Genomic DNA, 20677 nt, shown 5'->3' with positions numbered 1-20677 from the left:
CAACAACTATTTCAGTTTCTCCTACATGATGACTCCTCCACAATACCCATGGAAAGAGCACACAGAGCTCTATGCGCTAAACCACCTGATGATAAACCCCCCAGAGACATAATACTCAAATTTCACAGTTTTAAAGATAAAGAAAAGATCATGTCTGCTTCAAGGAAACTTCGCCAAATCACCTTTGACGGTGACACACTACAAATCTATGCTGATCTCAGCACCATCACATTGGCAAAACGCAGGGAAGCCAAGTACCTGACCAACCATCTTCAAGATCTCAAGATCCCTTACCGTTGGGGGTTTCCATTCTGCCTCAAGGTACTCCATGACTCACGAGTAGTCCTCTACAGAACAGCAGAAGATCTAGACCACTTCTGCAAAAGCCTCAACATCCCTGACCCATCAATACCTTCCTCCAAATCCTCCGACATCCCAGAGAATGCCGCAACATCGTCTCCATCAAAACAGCAACTATCTAGTTGGACAACAGTCCAAAAGAAAAACACTAAAATTGCTCTACAAGCAAATCAGGAAGAATATGACCCCACCTGAAACATTCCTCTAACCTGGATTTTGCTTAATTATTGGGACTTACTCTTTGGTGAAGTATACCCAATTCCTTCAGAATTTATTTAATAGGATATCTACTATGCCCAACCACATTCTCCTCCCCCATAGGAGAATACACATTATATTCTAATTTTACACTATATATTCCATTTTAAATTCTACCTATTGTTTTCAATTGTGATTACACGATTATTTAATGGCCCACCACCTCACCCGGTGAGAATACATTTTGTTATCTATCCCTTTCCAGTTGGAAATTGCCTACCTTAGTGACATCATATGGTCACTATGTTACCCCCTTATTGGTTAAAATACTGTTATAAGTATTGTTTACAGTTATGTTTACTGTTTATATGCAATGTTATAGTTTTTTTGTTTTATTGTTCTATTTATTTGTTTTTTCCCTATTTGTCAGCAGATAACACCCTACCTGCTCAAAACAAATCTGACCCTTTCCACACCAACTTCCCCACTTACACCGGTCTTCCCAAACATAGAATTTATGGGAGGATACGAGACATATAAAAAAGAAAATATAGTGCAAGAGCTCCTAGACTCAGTACTTATTGCCAATTTACTCGACCAAGGTAAGCTGAAACCTAGAACCGACCTACATCACATTCTGTTTGGCTCCTTCTCAACTTGGCTTAAATACTCCCAAATGAATCCCTTTCTGGCAAAGCATTGAACGCACCTTTCAAACACTAGACAAGACTTTGAATTAAACCCTACAATAGTTCTACTAAATGAGCATCCACCACTAAGTTGTAAAATAAGAGCAACACTACTGAGAATTGGTATCAATAGTGCAAAATCCCTTATAGCTCTACAATGGAAATCACCGCTATTACCAACACTAGAGATGTGGTTTAATAAAACAAAATAACTCATAACACTTGAATAATTTGGTTATTATAAAAGAAACAAGTCCTCGTCCTTTACTGACATTAAATTTTACTGCGATTCCATACACCGCCCATCCCAACCCTCAAACGCAAATAACCCCCAAAATTTAACTCAGTTGAACGCCTCTAACGCTCCAGACATGGATACCCATATCGTGCCTCACTTCAATCAATTCTGATATCCCCCTACCCCACTGACCAAATATTGCCACATACCTTGTTATCAGTGGCACATTTCCCCCTCCTCTTCCTAGTTTACCTGATCCCTACCCCTTTGTTTCCCCCTATCCTTTCATCTTATATGTTCTCTCCCCTCTCCTCAACTTCAACCTCTGAACTTTAATGCATTTTGAGTAAATAATAGGACACTGGTACAACTGACTATACCGCTTGAAGAGGTGGTGAATCTTTGTGCATCAATAGGGATTAATGTGGCGATTGATCTTTAATTACAGATTGTTCATATTCTGTGTTGCTATGGATCTACTACTACTTCTATGACTGATGAAAATCTGTATAACTATTATACCATGTGCTGTAAACTTTAAGTGTCCCCTCAACTAGCATTACCCCTCTCAAGTTTAAATATTTCCACTCTTACAATTGGTCGTTAGTGTTACATAACTTGTAAGTTGTAATTATAAAACAATAAAAACTATTGTACAAAAAAAAAAGGAATAAAGGTTGGTTCGTATGATTTTAAGATTGCCCTGTATGCGGATGATGAATTATTTACTATCACTTCACCTACAAGCTCCATCCCAGACATCCTGAAAGAACTTGCCTTATTTGGAAAATTTTAAAACTTAGCAGCTAATATACGTAATATCGGAAATATTAAACATCTCACTTAGTAAATTATAATTTGAGAACCTAAGCACACTCTGTATACTACAATTACAAACTGACGCAATAAAGTATTTGGGTATCTTCCTTTTCCTATCCCCAAAATAATTTTGGAAAAAAATTACACCTTCCTACTTAGCAATATACATAAAGACTTACAGGAGTTTTCCATCAAACCAATCTCATGGTGGGGATGTATACAATCTGTAAAGATGACGACCCTCCCAAGAATTATGTATATTTTACAAACCCTTTCAATTTACCTTCCTAAATGGTATATACATCAAATCCAAAGAGCCCTCTGCTTATACATCTGGGGAAAAAGCAAACCCTGTATAAAAAAACACCTTATATAGGCCATCAAACATGGGGTGATTGGGGGCACCTAATATACAAGATTATTACCACACGGTAGCCTTACAGAGAATACTTGACTGGCACCTCTCCGGAGATACTAAGGCATGGGTCATCTTGGACTCTCAAATCTTAAAAACTCCCCATGTGGGTGCTCTGTGCTGGGTCCTGAAGGAATTGAGACCCCCACAATGCTCCCAATTGGACACCCATAAACTACTCTTTCATATATGGGATCAAATCAAAACCTCAGACAATAATATAACTACAATCCTTTCACCTATGTTTCTTATTGCCCTAAACACAGAGCTTGGAGGATTAGATAGAGGATACAGACGAATGATGGAATAGGATCACACTACCCCTTGATATGACTTTCTTGACCAGGGCAAACTTAAAAAAGAGAACATCTACATGATCTGAATAGAGGGAACTTCACTAATTGGTTAAGAAATGCCCAAATATCACATTTTATCTCAACTGGCCCCTACAAAGCTGACCTGCTCAGGCCCTTAACCCCATTTGAATCAATGTGTCACAATAGGATAGTAATCAAACATTCCTTCTCTGCATCTAGAAATCTGTTCATAGAATAGGGTATATCAACTTTACCCGACTACACGGATAGAGGGCACAAATACCTAAATGCACAACTACATAAGAAAGAAAGAATGTGATTTTTTCACACACTTGCAAATCCTCTATCTTAGAACTGAATCATAAAGTACTACTCCAGTGGTAACTTACCCCTACTAGATTACATAGTATCTATCCCAGAACCTCAAAAAATGTTGGAGAGGCTGCCATAAGAATGGCAGCCTAATACATATCTGGTGGCATTGTAGCAAAATCCAACCATTGTGGCACAGAGTAGAGACTAACATCAGTTCTATACTGAATAAAGACATTGAGCTTACACCCAGGTTAACATTATTAAACGATTTACCTAAAATCCCATGTAAACTCAGATTGACACTTCTCCAAACCAGCCTAAATGCAGCAAAATCCCTAATAGCGTGACACTGGAAAACCCCCATAACACCTTCGGAAATTATGTGGAAGGATTGAGTAACACAACTGTTAATGTTGGAGGAATATGGACATCGTAAAACAGAACAAAATTCCTTTGCAGAGATCATATTCCTATGGGAATCCCATGTGCAATCCCACAACCAGGCAGTAACACCATCAAACAGTAACCCACTCTAAGATCTCTAAATAGACAGCTTAACATAATTATCAGAGCTCTTCCAGAAGCAGGTGACTCCCGCATCCCAATTTCGTTATGAATCTCCCCTCTTCCTCATTCCTTATGTTTCATTATTACTCTTTAACCGAGTTAACAAAAAAGATAAAGTCCTGTTTTTTGTTTGTTTGTTTTTTTCTTCTTTTTTCAAAAGTATAACCTGTGATTTATTATTTGACTGATATTACTGATTCAACTTATGTCATGTATTTGATCACCAATAAAAATGAATAAATATATAAAAAAATATATAAAAATGTTACTTTAAAACACAGTCAGCTATATTACGAGTTTTGAGCGCTATATGGATTTTAACGACTGCCACAAAGTGACGTTATTTCACCTGCCTATAGCGCTGCTATTACAAGTTTACAAAAAGCAAGCTTGTGCAGGCGATATGGTTGCGTTGAGATCCATACCGCACCCAAATACAAGTGCTGCTTTGACGTGCTCGTGCACGATTTCCCTATAGACATCAATGGGGAGAGCCGGCAAAAAAAAGCCTAACACCTGCGATTGTGGAAAGAAAAGCTCCGTAACGCAGCCCCATTGATGTCTATGGGGAAATAAAAAGTTATGTTTAAACCACCCTAACATAAAAACCACGTCTAAATACCCCTAATCTGCTGCTCCCGACATCGCCGCCACCTACATAATGTTATTAACCCGTAATCTGCCACCCTTAACATTGCCGCCACCTAAATGAAACTATTAACTCCTAAACTGCCGCTCCCGATATCGCCGCCACCTACATACAGTTATTAACCCCTAATCTGCTGACCTTAATATCGCCGCCACCTACCTTACAGTTATTAACCCCTAATCTGCCGCCCCCTACCTACACTTATTAACCCCTAATCTGCCGTGCCCAATGTTGCCGCCACTATACTAAAGTTATTAACCCCTAAACCTCTGGCCTCCAACATCACTAACACTAAATAAATATATTAACCCCTAAACCTAACCCTAACGTAACCCTAACCCTAAGCATAACCCTAACGTAAGCCTAAGACTAAGTCTAACCCTAACACCCCCTAACTTAAATATAATTAAAATAAAGCTAAATAAACCTTACAATTATTACCTAAATAATTCCTATTTAAAACTAAATACAAACTTACCTGTAAAATAAAACCTAGGCTAGCTACAATATAACTAATAGTTACATTGTAGCTAGCTTAGGATTTATTTTAATTTCACAGGTAAGTTTGTATTTATTTTAACTACGTAGACTAGTTAGTAAATAGTTATTAACTATTTACTAACTACCTAGTTAAAATAAATACAAAGTTACCTGTAAAATAAAACCTAACCTGCCTTACACTAAAAACTAACATTACAATAAAATAAAATAAATTAAATTATTAAAATACAATTTTCTAAATTACAAAAAAATAAACACTAAATTACAAAAAATAAAAAACGAAATTATCAAAAATAAAAACGAATTACTCCTAAACTAATAGCCCTATCAAAATAAAAAAGCCCCCTCAAAATAAAAAAACTCCTTAGCCTACACTAAACTGCCAATGGCCCTTAAAAGGGCCTTTTGCAGGGCATTGCCCCAAATAAATCAACTCTTTTACATTGCAATAAAAAATACAAACAACCCCCAACAGTAAAACCCACCACCCACCCAACCAAACCCCCCAAATAAAAACCTATCTTGGGTGGGTGGTGGGTTTTACATATACAGTGTATGTAAAATTGCCAAAACTTAGGAAGTACAGTCATTGCTATACAATTCAAAGTGATAAAACAGTATACAGTCATGGAGATACAGATTCAACATGAAATAGGCAAAGATAGCTGCAACCCCATTTTTATAATTATATAAACCTCCTCTGAAACCAGTCGACCACTCTTGGACCATGGTAAAATATAAATACTCAATTGAGGAAAGTTGAGTCTATAGCCACTTTCGGGCTTGGTAGAGCATACAACATAAAATAGATATATCAACAACAGATTATGTAATAAGTTTCAACAACGATGGATAAAATGTAGTTTTCCTGTAAACAGATGTATTCCATTCCTCAACAAGTTATCACAGTCTAGAGAAATATAGGTGATCAGCAGGGGCGAAACTACAGGGGGTGCAGAGGTCCCTGAGGGTGGGGGACCAGCTTAATTTTTTTTTTTTTATATAATTTTTTTTTTTAAATAAAAAACGTTAACATACCACTGCCTGCACTGATATCATGTGAATGTGACATGACTACAGGGGTTAGTGTTTCTGTTATACCCATTGGTGTTTATGTGTGTGTGTATGGTGTGTATGTATGTGACTGTGTGTGTATTTATGCATGTAGTATGTGTGTTTGTGTATGTTTGTGGAATCAGCAAATTACAGACCTTGTTACTACAACATGGGGGGGGGGCAGAGGGTAAACAGTGTCACTATACAGTACCACTATATATAGTATGGGGGGTGGACCATGTCACTGACTACTATGGTCACTTTATAAAGTACTGGGCAGGTGGGGTCAGGCCAGCCATCTCACTGGCAGATTACAGACTGTGTCACTAACTTACTATATACAGTACTGGTGGGTTAAACAGTGTCACTATATACAGTAATAGGGGGTCAGACCATCTCACAGACTGTGGGCACAGGGTACCTCCTTTTGCAGACATGTAATCTGATTCACAATTTTTCTGTGTTAAATGTAAAAAAAAAAAAAATAATATGTATTAAATTCACCTTTTTTTTTGAAGGGGGGATGGGGTGGTGTGGGGGCCCCTTCTTAGATTCTTGCACCTGGGCCCTGTGGTTTCTAGTTACGCCTCTGGTGATCAGACATATGCGTGCAATTAATATCGAACTAGTAGCAGTGATATAATAGATCATTTATCAAACTGTCTATTCTGTTTCAATACCTCAAAAGTCTATCTATGACTGTACATTTCTGAGCTCACTGAAAAGAAAAATTGTTGATGAATGAATTGAGTTGTTGCCATGCAACGAAAAAAAAAAAATGTTTCTATAGGATTTATTTTCCTTTGCTTAGGAAGTAAGCTCAATGGTGTAAAGGGTGGTGGTGGGGGGGGGGGGGGATAATAAACAATCTATATATTTGCATATCTCCTATAAGATGGTTGAGATATAAAGTCCTTTGCTCACTAAGGCCTAGATTTAGAGTTCGGCGGTAAAAGGGCTGTTAACGCTCCGCGGGTTTTTTTCTGGCCGCACCATAAATTTAACTCTGGTATCGAGAGTTCAAACAAATGCTGCGTTAGGCTCCAAAAAAGGAGCGTAGAGCATTTTTACCGCAAATGCAACTCTCGATACCAGAGTTGCTTACGGACGCGGCCGGCATCAAAAACGTGCTCGTGCACGATTCTCCCATAGGAAACAATGGGGCTGTTTGAGCTGAAAAAAAACCTAACACCTGCAAAAAAGCAGCGTTCAGCTCCTAACGCAGCCCCATTGTTTCCTATGGGGAAACACCTCCTAAGTCTGCACCTAACACCCTAACATGTACCCCGAGTCTAAACACCCCTAACCTTACACTTATTAACCCCTAATCTGCCGCCCCCGCTATCGCTGACCCCTGCATTACACTTTTAACCCCTAATCTGCCGCTCCGTAAACCGCCGCCACCTACGTTATCCCTATGTACCCCTAATCTGCTGCCCTAACATCGCCGACCCCTATGTTATATTTATTAACCCCTAATCTGCCCCCCACAACGTCGCCGACACCTACCTACACTTATTAACCCCTAATCTGCCGAGCGGACCTGAGCGCTACTATAATAAAGTTATTAACCCCTAATCCGCCTCACTAACCCTATCATAAATAGTATTAACCCCTAATCTGCCCTCCCTAACATCGCCGACACCTACCTTCAATTATTAACCCCTAATCTGCCGACCGGAGCTCACCGCTATTCTAATAAATGTATTAACCCCTAAAGCTAAGTCTAACCCTAACACTAACACCCCCCTAAGTTAAATATAATTTTTATCTAACGAAATAAATTAACTCTTATTAAATAAATAATTCCTATTTAAAGCTAAATACTTACCTGTAAAATAAATCCTAATATAGCTACAATATAAATTATAATTATATTATACCTATTTTAGGATTAATATTTATTTTACAGGCAACTTTGTAATTATTTTAACCAGGTACAATAGCTATTAAATAGTTAAGAACTATTTAATAGTTACCTAGTTAAAATAATTACAAATTTACCTGTAAAATAAATCCTAACCTAAGATATAATTAAACCTAACACTACCCTATCAATAAAATAATTAAATAAACTACCTACAATTACCTACAATTAACCTAACACTACACTATCAATAAATTAATTAAACACAATTGCTACAAATAAATAAAATTAAATAAACTATCTAAAGTACAAAAAATAAAAAAGAACTAAGTTACAGAAAATAATAAAATATTTACAAACATAAGAAAAATATTACAACAATTTTAAACTAATTACACCTACTCTAAGCCCCCTAATAAAATAACAAAGCCCCCCAAAATAAAAAATTCCCTACCCTATTCTAAAATACAAATATTACAAGCTCTTTTACCTTACCAGCCCTGAACAGGGCCCTTTGCGGGGCATGCCCCAAGAATTTCAGCTCTTTTGCCTGTAAAAAAAAACATACAATACCCCCCCCCCAACATTACAACCCACCACCCACATACCCCTAATCTAACCCAAACCCCCCTTAAATAAACCTAACACTACCCCCCTGATGATCTTCCTACCTTGTCTTCACCATGCCAGGTTCACCGATCCGTCCTGGCTCCAAGATCTTCATCCAACCCAAGCGGGGGCTAGACATCCACTGAAGAAGTCCAGAAGAGGGTCCAAAGTCTTCCTCCTATCCGGCAAGAAGAGGACATCCGGACCGGCAAACATCTTCTCCAAGCGGCATCTTCTATCTTCTTCCATCCGATGACGACCGGCTCCATCTTGAAGACCTCCAGCGCGGATCCATCCTCTTCTTCCGACGACTAGACGACGAATGACGGTTCCTTTAAGGGACGTCATCCAAGATGGCGTCCCTCGAATTCCGATTGGCTGATAGGATTCTATCAGCCAATCGGAATTAAGGTAGGAATTTTCTGATTGGCTGATGGAATCAGCCAATCAGAATATAGTTCAATCCGATTGGCTGATCCAATCAGCCAATCAGATTGAGCTCGCATTCTATTGGCTGTTCCGATCAGCCAATAGAATGCGAGCTCAATCTGATTGGCTGATTGGATCAGCCAATCGGATTGAACTATATTCTGATTGGCTGATTCCATCAGCCAATCAGAAAATTCCTACCTTAATTCCGATTGGCTGATAGAATCCTATCAGCCAATCGGAATTCGAGGGACGCCATCTTGGATGACGTCCCTTAAAGGAACCGTCATTCGTCGTCTAGTCGTCGGAAGAAGAGGATGGATCCGCGCTGGAGGTCTTCAAGATGGAGCCGGTCGTCATCGGATGGAAGAAGATAGAAGATGCCGCTTGGAGAAGATGTTTGCCGGTCCGGATGTCCTCTTCTTGCCGGATAGGAGGAAGACTTTGGACCCTCTTCTGGACTTCTTCAGTGGATGTCTAGCCCCCGCTTGGGTTGGATGAAGATCTTGGAGCCAGGACGGATCGGTGAACCTGGCATGGTGAAGACAAGGTAGGAAGATCATCAGGGGGGTAGTGTTAGGTTTATTTAAGGGGGGTTTGGGTTAGATTAGGGGTATGTGGGTGGTGGGTTGTAATGTTGGGGGGGGGGTATTGTATGTTTTTTTTTACAGGCAAAAGAGCTGAAATTCTTGGGGCATGCCCCGCAAAGGGCCCTGTTCAGGGCTGGTAAGGTAAAAGAGCTTGTAATATTTGTATTTTAGAATAGGGTAGGGAATTTTTTATTTTGGGGGGCTTTGTTATTTTATTAGGGGGCTTAGAGTAGGTGTAATTAGTTTAAAATTGTTGTAATATTTTTCTTATGTTTGTAAATATTTTATTATTTTCTGTAACTTAGTTCTTTTTTATTTTTTGTACTTTAGATAGTTTATTTAATTTTATTTATTTGTAGCAATTGTGTTTAATTAATTTATTGATAGTGTAGTGTTAGGTTAATTGTAGGTAATTGTAGGTAGTTTATTTAATTATTTTATTGATAGGGTAGTGTTAGGTTTAATTATATCTTAGGTTAGGATTTATTTTGCAGGTAAATTTGTAATTATTTTAACTAGGTAACTATTAAATAGTTCTTAACTATTTAATAGCTATTGTACCTGGTTAAAATAATTACAAAGTTGCCTGTAAAATAAATATTAATCCTAAAATAGCTATAATATAATTATAATTTATATTGTAGCTATATTAGGATTTATTTTACAGGTAAGTATTTAGCTTTAAATAGGAATTATTTATTTAATAAGAGTTAATTTATTTCGTTAGATAAAAATTATATTTAACTTAGGGGGGTGTTAGTGTTAGGGTTAGACTTAGCTTTAGGGGTTAATACATTTATTAGAATAGCGGTGAGCTCCGGTCGGCAGATTAGGGGTTAATAATTGAAGGTAGGTGTCGGCGATGTTAGGGAGGGCAGATTAGGGGTTAATACTATTTATGATAGGGTTAGTGAGGCGGATTAGGGGTTAATAACTTTATTATAGTAGCGCTCAGGTCCGCTCGGCAGATTAGGGGTTAATAAGTGTAGGTAGGTGTCGGCGACGTTGTGGGGGGCAGATTAGGGGTTAATAAATATAACATAGGGGTCGGCGATGTTAGGGGTAGCAGATTAGGGGTACATAGGGATAACGTAGGTGGCGGCGATTTGCGGTCGGAAGATTAGGGGTTAATTATTTTAAGTAGCTTGCGGCGACGTTGTGGGGGGCAAGTTAGGGGTTAATAGATATAATACAGGGGTCGGCGGTGTTAGGGGCAGCAGATTAGGGGTACATAAGTATAACGTAGGTGGCGGTCGGCAGATTAGGGGTTAAAAATTTTAATCGAGTGGCGGCGATGTGGGGGGACCTCGGTTTAGGGGTACATAGGTAGTTTATGGGTGTTAGTGTACTTTAGGGTACAGTAGTTAAGAGCTTTATAAACCGGCGTTAGCCAGAAAGCTCTTAACTCCTGCTATTTTCAGGCGGCTGGAATCTTGTCGTTAGAGCTCTAACGCTCACTGCAGAAACGACTCTAAATACCAGCGTTAGAAAGATCCCATTGAAAAGATAGGCTACGCAAATGGCGTAGGGGGATCTGCGGTATGGAAAAGTCGCGGCTGAAAAGTGAGCGTTAGACCCTTTAATCACTGACTCCAAATACCAGCGGGCGCCCAAAACCAGCGTTAGGAGCCTCTAACGCTGGTTTTGACGGCTACCGCCGAACTCTAAATCTAGGCCTTAGTAAGCACCATGGTATAAGGAGGGGAGGGATGGGGGATGAGGGGGCGGAGCTAGCATAAACTCAGGAAGCTGGAGCTAAAGGGCAAAAAGAAAAAGATACAATTTTAAGGCTGGGCTGGTGAAGAATATACAGTATATAGCATTGTGCAGGGAATTAAGATCTATGCATCAAGTTTCGACCATATACTGTATTCAGTTAGCTGTATCTCCTCTCTGGAATTATAGCACAACTAAGCCAATATGGTACAGGGATATGCATGGTATCTCCCCTCAGAGGTTGCTGTCACCACTGGACAGAGACGGAAAAGGGGTATCGGATATGACCCACTCCCTCTCACAGAGCGGGAAAGGGTGAGGGGAGATATCTTTCTTTTCTTTTATGCATATAGATATGGTCATGTATCTCCATGTATTATAATTAGGCCACTAAGATAGTGTTATCCCCAAGTGGTAAACTAGGGTCTCTCATGGCCCCCTAATATTTTGACTGAAGGGGATGATAAGGGGGATAGAGAAACCTGCTTAAGACGGAATGGCATCGGACAACAGAAATGTTCCGTCTTGGACAGGTTTCCGCCTTATACAGTTAGTGATGATGGAGCGTCTTTTGACATGCGCAAAATCCAAAATGGCAGAATAATGTTACTGTATTGGTCGTGAAGCCAGTCTGACCTGCACCGCCACAAGGGAGTGTGGGACTGGTTTCCTGACCAATCAGGAAGTTGGGTGCCAGGTAATGACCTGCTGCCCAGCTTTCTGAATGTCTGGGAAGCCATTTCCATGTTCCCTCGCGGCACTGCAGGTCTCCCTCTGACCGTCAGTTCCAGTATCGGAGCATTTGGGCGCAAATGCTCAGGATCAGCACCATGCCATATCAGTATCAGTATCAGTGCATCCCTAATCAGAATCAATTTCTTGTTTTGCAAGTAACAAAGACAGTACAGTTCTTCTGCTTAATCATTACACCGTTTTTTTTATTTATTTTTTATCTGGATTTACAAACAATTGTATACAAACACAGTACAGTATTAAAAGATTACTTGTTGCATCAATTACGGTCTTCGCTTTCCTCTTTACTTAGCCACTGCCAGCTAACCATTCTTCCATGATTTTCTCTTTATTTTTGATAGCTTCATAAATTTGCATTTTGCAGCATTTAAATTTCTTAATGCATTGTTTTACAGACAACTTATCTTTTGTGTAGGTCTCAATCACTTTCACTTTTGCAGCGAGAGTAAGAGTGTGGCACTTTCTAGGAGCCATTCTGTGTCCCACACCTCTTCCGTTTCAGCGTCCGTTCCCACACCCCTTCTGTTTCAGCGTCCTTCCCACACCCACTTCCGTTTCAGCGTCCATTACCGCACCCCTTCCGTTTCAGCGTCTTTCCCACACTACTTCTGTTTCAGCGTCTGTTCCATAGTTTCAGCGTTCCCACACCACTTACGCTCCAGAGTTGCCACACCCCTTCCGCGTTACATTTTCCGGCTTATCCAGGTAGCTAAACATAATGTATATGCACTTAACACTTGGACTGCATTCCGTTTCCGCGTAGTTAAACAATGTAAGAATAACACTAAGCGCCGGGTCTGTGGAATATTTCCGTCGTGGACAGGTTTCCGTGTTATACAGAGTCCGTCTTAGACAGTTTTCACTGTATAAGCGTATTGTGGGGTGCAAATCTAGAATTTGGATAAAATGTATGCTAGATCAAGTTTAGATCATATAGAGCCACTTTTAAGCAGTGTGGGGACGGGGAAGTAAAGTAATAAAGTTGATGGACTTACATAATGGGGAGCTGATGATCTTTGACTCCCCTCTAGTGGTGAAAATTGGTATCACCCTCCAATCCGAAATTAATTTACATTCAATCTGTCATCTGCCACAGGGTATATCAAAATATGTCTTTGGCATCATTGAGGTAATGATATATTCTAGTATGCCAAGCCCTGTAAGGGATAGTTAATATTCACTTCAAAAAGCCTTAAACAAATATATACAGAGAAGTATGGCAGTGAAGTATATATAGGCATGTCTAGGCAAAGCTTTTGCGCAGCTGGGAACATTTTTATAGGCTCCTTTGTTATATAACATAAATTGGATGGCTTATATATTATGTCAATAAGAGTAGCGCAATTTGTTTGCATAGTAAACCATATTAAGGGGGGTGGGGGATCTGTGTTTTATATTATGAAGAGGGACATATTTTAAATGGGTGGTGGAGAGGGGAAGGCAGATTTAGCAATGTGGAGTCAGGCATATTTACAAATAATAGAAAGACAAACCTATTACAACTATTACATTTTTGTGGTGCTAACAATAACTATGCTGGTAACGTTCTTCTGATAGCTGGCGCTCAGGTAGAGGTACCATTCTGATGTTAGTCTAGAGAGTAGTTTTAGGATTCTAGGAATATATGCAAGACTCAAAGGAATAAAAAGTGGTTGCTTGGTGGGCGTCCGTGAATGCAGCATACTGTCATCATACAAATCAAGTAACTTTCTCAGCTAGTATATTAGATAGGACTATGCTATTTTCAATAGCTGTTAGGAGGGACAATAGTCACAGCCTCTACAGGATCCATATGACTAACCATTGACTTGGGTAGAGTCTCGCACTGCCTCGGCCACTGGCAGTGCGACATCCAATACATAAACAAGGAAAAAGCCAAAGTTTTCAGTATGTCAGCTTATTTAGACGTATATAACCTGCTAATGTTTACATCCAATATGAGTATCGTTAAAACCTTGATAGAGCTTGCAAAGTTAAGCTAAACAACCTCTTCTCCTTAAATTGCTAAACATACAGTGGTAAGTCGGATTTTCCTAGAACCCCTTATAGGTAAATGAACATATGTACCCATAGGTTTCCTATATAGTGGTTTCAGACATATTAATGGGAGGGAACAGACTGACAAAATGTATATCCTAGTTTCCATTAAGATATCTAGCATCAATATAGAATGATATATAACAAGCAAGACACCTCAACCTGAGTACCACGCACATGTAAACAGTCAACTGCCTGCGTGTATAGACCCTATAAGGAACATCTGTTCTTTAGATATATGCAACATTATAATAAGGAGCCGTGATTAACATTCTAAAACAAGTATCAGGCATTTAAGTAGCAATAGCCAGCGTGTACTTTGTACAATCTTCTATACATGTCAATACAGTATGTAGGAGTATATAAAAGCAAAACCTATCATATCTCCTACTCGAACATGCTATCAATCACCCTACTCCATGTCGGCTAACTAGTAAAGTCTCTCCTGGGGGAAGCTTCTGGAGCAAGTAGCCGGGTAGCAACCTTCTTGCTAGAAACTCAGAGTAAACACCGGCATGAAATTGCAATTGTATGGGCAAGCAGAAGCATAGTCCCAGACGCACACACTGTTTCTCCTGCCTGCACAGAGGGACACACTGCTCAATCAAGAAGGAACACCCGGCAGCCAAAAAGGATGCCAAACCGAGCCCAGAGACAGTACCTTCATCTCGAAGCTCACCAGGAACGCCCCTCTGGAGCAGGTTAGTCTCTGATGTAGAATTGATCTTCGTGTTTCTGCCTTCAGTTGCTATGGAGGTATAGACCTCCTGCTTCATTCCGCCACTCGAGAACACACAGACCTCCTCAGGAACAGATAGACAAAGGTACCGGAGAACTGCTACCTCATCCTTGTCACTGCTGCAGTGATCTCTGCAGGACCCTTCACCCTTCCTATACATCCTCGGTGGGAGGGCCGCATCCGGCGTGGCAATCACTCGCTCCGTCACAGGTATAGTATTCAGGAATAACAAGGTAGAGTTATTGGGTTCGTGGGTAGCATATCTGAGTGTCAGACCCAGATTTACTCTTTCCTCATTGGAGCGAGGTGAAGAGGAAGTGTGAGCTTCTATTATTAGATACAACTCTCTCTTAAAATCTTGGAACGCTGCTTTTATCTCATTGTAAAGCCCTTCCATGGCGGTATCAGCTCCTCTGGCTTGTTATAACCCTGTAGATAATACCATGAGGGGATTATGTTATTAGAGCTGTGATGCACCATGCGGGCATAAAGATGGCCACTTCCCAGTTGCTTCTGGATGGGGAGTCCCACTTAGAAAGGGCTCAATTCTGTTTTCTAGGTGTCTTCTGGGTGTACCCTCTAGGCCCCGAAAATTTAGCCTTCCTTTTAAGATAATCTTCAGTCATCCGAGCGGTCACTAAGCTGTAATATCAGAGTTTAGATGCAGAGCTGTGATAGTGTGCGACCACTCAGCTCCAGAGCTTGCTCCGCTCCCCCATTTAAATGTATTTTGGATGTGTTTTGTGACACTTTTATTTGAGCGTAACAGTTAACCAGAGCTCTGAAGTCGCAGTAGTCATTCTAGTGTAAATACAACTTGTAATATGAGCGGAATTTAATTTGTGCACAAACGGCCGCGAAAAACCCGCTCCACTTGTAAACTAGTCCGAAATATGTTATTGTAAGACTGCCTGAAAAATCTTGTAACTACAAGTGACCTTATTTATTATTTGATGGGCAGACAAGATTCCTGTTCCCCTGTTTTTTTAGCGAGTGAGCAGTGGATTCTGTTTGTTTGCTTCCTAATTTATTTATTGCACAAGGAAGTTATTATGCAGCGCCACTCGCTTGTCAATCATCCCAAATGGACAAAAGCAAGGTGATTTGACTCCACCATCTCTGAGGTGGCAGAGAGGCTAAAAAGTAACAGTCTTATCAGTAGCGGTCGCGGACCTACCCAACAGAGGAACCTGGTGCAAAATTTTGGCCCCTCAAATGTCACTCAGTAGTAGTAAGCAATATTATTAATATACACGTTGCACTATAAAATGATTTTTACTCTTTTGTGGATAGACAGACAGGTAGTTAGATAGATAGATAGATAGACAGACAGACAGAGAGACAGAAAGATGCTAGAACTGCAACCTAATTCTAATAAAAGGGTTCCCCTGTATTAGGACTGTACATATTCTCGACATGCCTATGTATGGACTGGCTCAATGTGCTTACATATTTGTAAATCAGAGAGCTGTAATAATATCAATGAATACTGGGGGCTCTGTTCTTCACAGTAATGCCTTTACCTATATTTTGCATTTACCTTTTGTATCCTAAATCTGAGAATTTTACTTTCACAGTTTGTTACCATTTTGCTTTAATTATAACGAGTCAGTGCTTTATAAGTCTGCGCATAATTAAGGTACTAAATAATGGCAGTGTTGCCTGTATTTTATACATATATGTAAACCCTATATGCACTCAGTATGTGCATTATATGCTGCATAACCATTAAAAGGACCTTAAACACCTTTTCCATTTATGTGAGAACTATACTTGTCCTGTGCTACCTAGAGAGGCCAAAAAGCTAATTCTGTAACTATGAAATGTTGCAACAAATGAGATAGCTACTGTAAGCCATTTGCAGCATTTTGAAAACCTATGTTACAGATTTTGCTTTTAAACCTCTAGGGAACATGAGATATAGGAGAATTTTTACATAACAAGTGATGTTTAAAGCAGTTTTAGTATCCTTAAATAACCTGGCAGCTGTTAGAAATACTGTATAGCAGAGGTGTGAATTGGGGAAACAGATAAGATTGTGGATTATTGTGCTGATTGCTGCATTTTGACAAATGAGTTGCATTTTACTTATTGTGTCTGTCATTTACTCGTACTTTCCTTATTTCTCTGTATCATGCAATGTATTTCTTTCCCTCTTCTCACTTTCATGAACTACGTCTATCTGCCGTAAACTATGTTGTTAGGATCTAGGGTTCCCCTCTTTACCGTAGCTCAGATCTCCGCTAGTGTATCTAGAATGTGCTCATCAGTGGAGCAAATGTGCAGTTGGCCTCGCTACAACTAGGTGTATATGTACAATATGTATGTGAAAATCTACCAATCCGTTGTATGCATCCATCCCTATCTTAACCATGTCATCATGCACTTTGTGCAAAAAACAAATGCACATAGATAAATATTGTTTCTGATATCATTTTGTAACAATATAAGAGGCGCTATATTTTCCTACTTCTGTTGTTTTCCTATTTTGGCATATGTTTATTTCACCAGGAGAAGGAAGAATCCTGTGTTCTCCCTCTTGTGTATGAGCTTCCTTCTTTCTCTTTGAAAAACATGCATGACGTTGTCTTTGTGCCTTTCCTAGACGCCTCGTAAGCTCTCACACGGGGACATGAAACTCAATATTTTTTTTCATGATTCTGATACAGCATTAAATTTTAAACAATTTTCCAGTTATTTCACCTAATTTGCTTTGTTCTATTGGTATCCTTTGTTGAAAACTATACCTAGGTAGGCTCAGGAGCTGGGAGCTAGCTGCTGATTGGTAGCTGCACATTGCCTCTTCTGATTGGCTTACTGATGTGTTCAGATAGCTCCCAGTAGTGCATTGTTGTTTCTTCAAGAAAGGATACCAAGAGAATAAAACAAAACTGATAATATAAGCAAATTGGAAAGTTGTTTACAAATTTATGCTCTATCTCACTGGTTTTAAAACCTGTCCTCAGGCCTCCCTAACAGGGCAGATTTTGAGGATATCTGAACTAGAGTACTGGTGAAATAATTAGCTGATTAGTAAACATGGTTAATTACCTGCTATCACCTAAGGTCATTTTGATTGTTTAGGCACCAACACTTTAATCATTTCCACTGAGGTTTAGTATGGTGTCTGAGCTTCCCGGCATCTGGGACTAGGTTTGTTTAGGGTCCAGTATTTGACCAGACAGTCCAGTATTTCCACTCTGTCCAGTAAAATATATCATATGGAGTATGATTTGAAAACTGATATTGGCAAATAGATGATGATCTAAAGGGTTATAGATCAGATATGAGGACTTATATGGGCATATAGCTAAGAAAGGTTGTAGGAAATGAGGTTTGATGATGAGCACACAACCTGTCTCTCTCAGTTACCTGCTGCGTATCCAGTATTTTTTGTAGAACAGCTGACAACCCTATCTAGGCTACAAACATAATTAACTTCATAGCAGACAATTTTCCAGTTAACTGAATGTGTTTAATCATTTCATGCCTTTTCCTCTCCACTCCATCTCACCTCTATAATCTCCAGCATCTCCAGTCTTGTGATCTTCCCATCACCATCCAGATCGTACATTTCAAAGGCCCAATTTAGTTTTTGCTCAAAACTCCCCCTTGAGGTCACACTGAGAGCGCAGATAAACTCCCGGAAATCAATTGTACCGTCCCCATTTTTGTCAAAAGTGCGAAAAGCATGCTGGGCAAACTTAGAGGCATCTCCATAGGGAAAAAACTGCAAAGATGGAGGATAGGAAAAAAAAAAGAATAATTTTATCAATCTGAAATGAGATACCCATTCCCTGAATTCAGATATAAGACTATGCACTAACCACCCTTTATTACCTGGTGTAAGTTCTTGCCAACAGTCCCCTCTCTCACTCTTTTGAATTGGGTATATAAACACATCTCTTTTATTTATACATGCTAATAATTCAATTAATAAAAATGTCCTATTGAAATGACTTACTGTTAAATACTATTTAGTTATTACATATTCTATCAGTTAACAGAAACTACAAATATTGCAACTAGGATGTGTAGGTCCTAGTTTAGCAGTTGTCATATTTAAATACAGGTAGCCCTCAGTTTACGCCGGGGTTAGGTTCCAGAAGGAATGGTTGTAAATCGAAACCGTTGTAAATTGAAACCAAGTTTATAATGTAAGTCAATGGGAAGTGAGGGAGATAGGTTCCAGGCTCCTCTAAAAATTGTCATAAGTAGCACCTAATACATTATTTTTAAAGCTTTGAAATGAAGACTTTTAATTCTAAACAGCATTATAAACCTAATAAAATAATCACACAACACAGAATATATAATTAAACTAAGTTAAATGAACAAAAACATTTGCTAAACAGCATTATAAACCTAATAAAATAATCATACAACACAGACTTCACTTGCATTTTTCTGCAAACAGTTCTTTCTATGCATTCCAATCTGGACTGATTTATAGACAGGAAGATCTTGTTCCTTTGAAATCTGCTTGATAGCTCAGGTCTAGTTAAACTGATTAATTTCAGCTTGCTTGGCTTTGCTGCAACACAAGCGGACAGCTCCACCTACTGGCTATTTTAATAAATGCACTGCTTCTCAATGCAATTCAATAGCAGTCACATGACTGGAAAAAAAAGGTTGTTATTCTGAAATGGTGTAAATTGAACCGTTGTAAAACGAGGGCCACCTGTATAAACATTTTATTTCCCTCATCCATATAAAGAGCAGAGATAAGACATGTTTTAATGTACAGTAGAAATGTTAGTACTACTATAATACGGTTTGAAAGTCCTTTTAATATTTTCTGTTTAGAGACTGATTCTTACTAAAATCACTGTCACTACATTTCGGAACCTTTACTCATATGCAAGCATGTTAGAATTGTGCAACTCTCACGTCCCCAAGCAATACTAGCATCATTTCCTAAATGTTAGAATTTGTCCCACAATTCTCTGATCTCTGTGTGACTATACTTGTCATGATGCACATGTATAAGGTTTTAGAGGGAGGGTACCTTTATATAGAGCTGCTGGAACTCCTGTAGGTTGAGGATACCAGAGGGACAGTCCTTCAGGAAGCCTTTGTACCAATGCTTCAGCTCCTGCTCAGTGAATTCTGTGCTCTGGACCAGATCCTGAAGCATCTCAGGAGCCAGTTTACTGTTTGGTTTTCCCATTGCTGCCGGGAGAGGCACTGAAATCTAGGATATAATCACAAAGAGTGTGTAACAGACACTGTACCCTTTTACAGTAACTGTTATTACATATGTAGCGGGATACAAATAATTCTAATATTACTTTTGGGACTATATGTATCTCTGAATCACTTAAACCGGAAGGTGTAGGAATCTGCCCACATCATATCATCTAGTGGTGAAAGCCTTCTGTTCACTGAGGTTAGTGCCCCCTCTCAGCTTAGTATCCCCCTAAGTTTTATTGGCTCTTTGTTATCCCTTTTGCTGGCTCCCGCACCTCCTTTCTGTCTACCCTTTTTTCATTCTTTCCTTCTTTCCTTTTGTCCCTCTCCTTTTCCGATTTCCTTTTCCCCTGTTCTTTACTTTTTCTTTAGTTTTTTTATTTAATTTGCTTCCTCAGCTATCTTCCCTTTAAAGAGACATGAAAGTCAAGATTAAACTTTTATGGTGCAGATAGAGGATGTCATTTTAAAAGACTTTTCAATGAACTTCTATTATCAAATTTACTTTGTTTTCCTGGTATTGTTTGTTGAAAAGCAAATCTAGATAGGCTCAGGAGCGGCAATGCACTGCTGGGAGCTAGCTGGTGATTGGTGGCTATGCAGATATGCCTCTCACTTGATGT

The 20677-nt window shown here is 39.3% G+C and overlaps 1 protein-coding gene across 2 annotated transcripts in view; it reads right to left on the bottom strand.

Moving 5' to 3' along the window:
- The window catches only part of HPCAL4 (hippocalcin like 4), a 31423-nt gene extending 11389 nt beyond the window's left edge, over positions 1 to 20034 (bottom strand). The window contains exons 1-2 of one of the 2 annotated variants that reach the window (XM_053704837.1): positions 19873 to 20034; positions 18379 to 18594 (exon numbers count right to left, since the gene is read on the bottom strand). In XM_053704837.1, coding sequence (XP_053560812.1) covers positions 18379 to 18594; positions 19873 to 20034 — 378 coding nt within the window. The remainder of the gene's footprint in view (positions 1 to 18378; positions 18595 to 19872) is intronic. The other variant, XM_053704838.1, reaches the window with a different exon arrangement.
- Positions 20035 to 20677: the final 643 nt, after the last annotated feature.

The sequence above is a fragment of the Bombina bombina genome, chromosome 3, assembly GCF_027579735.1.
Source record: "Bombina bombina isolate aBomBom1 chromosome 3, aBomBom1.pri, whole genome shotgun sequence".
Taxonomy (NCBI): Eukaryota; Metazoa; Chordata; class Amphibia; order Anura; family Bombinatoridae; genus Bombina; species Bombina bombina.
The sequence above is the reverse complement of the archived record's forward strand: the minus strand, read 5'-3'. Positions and strand labels throughout refer to the sequence as shown.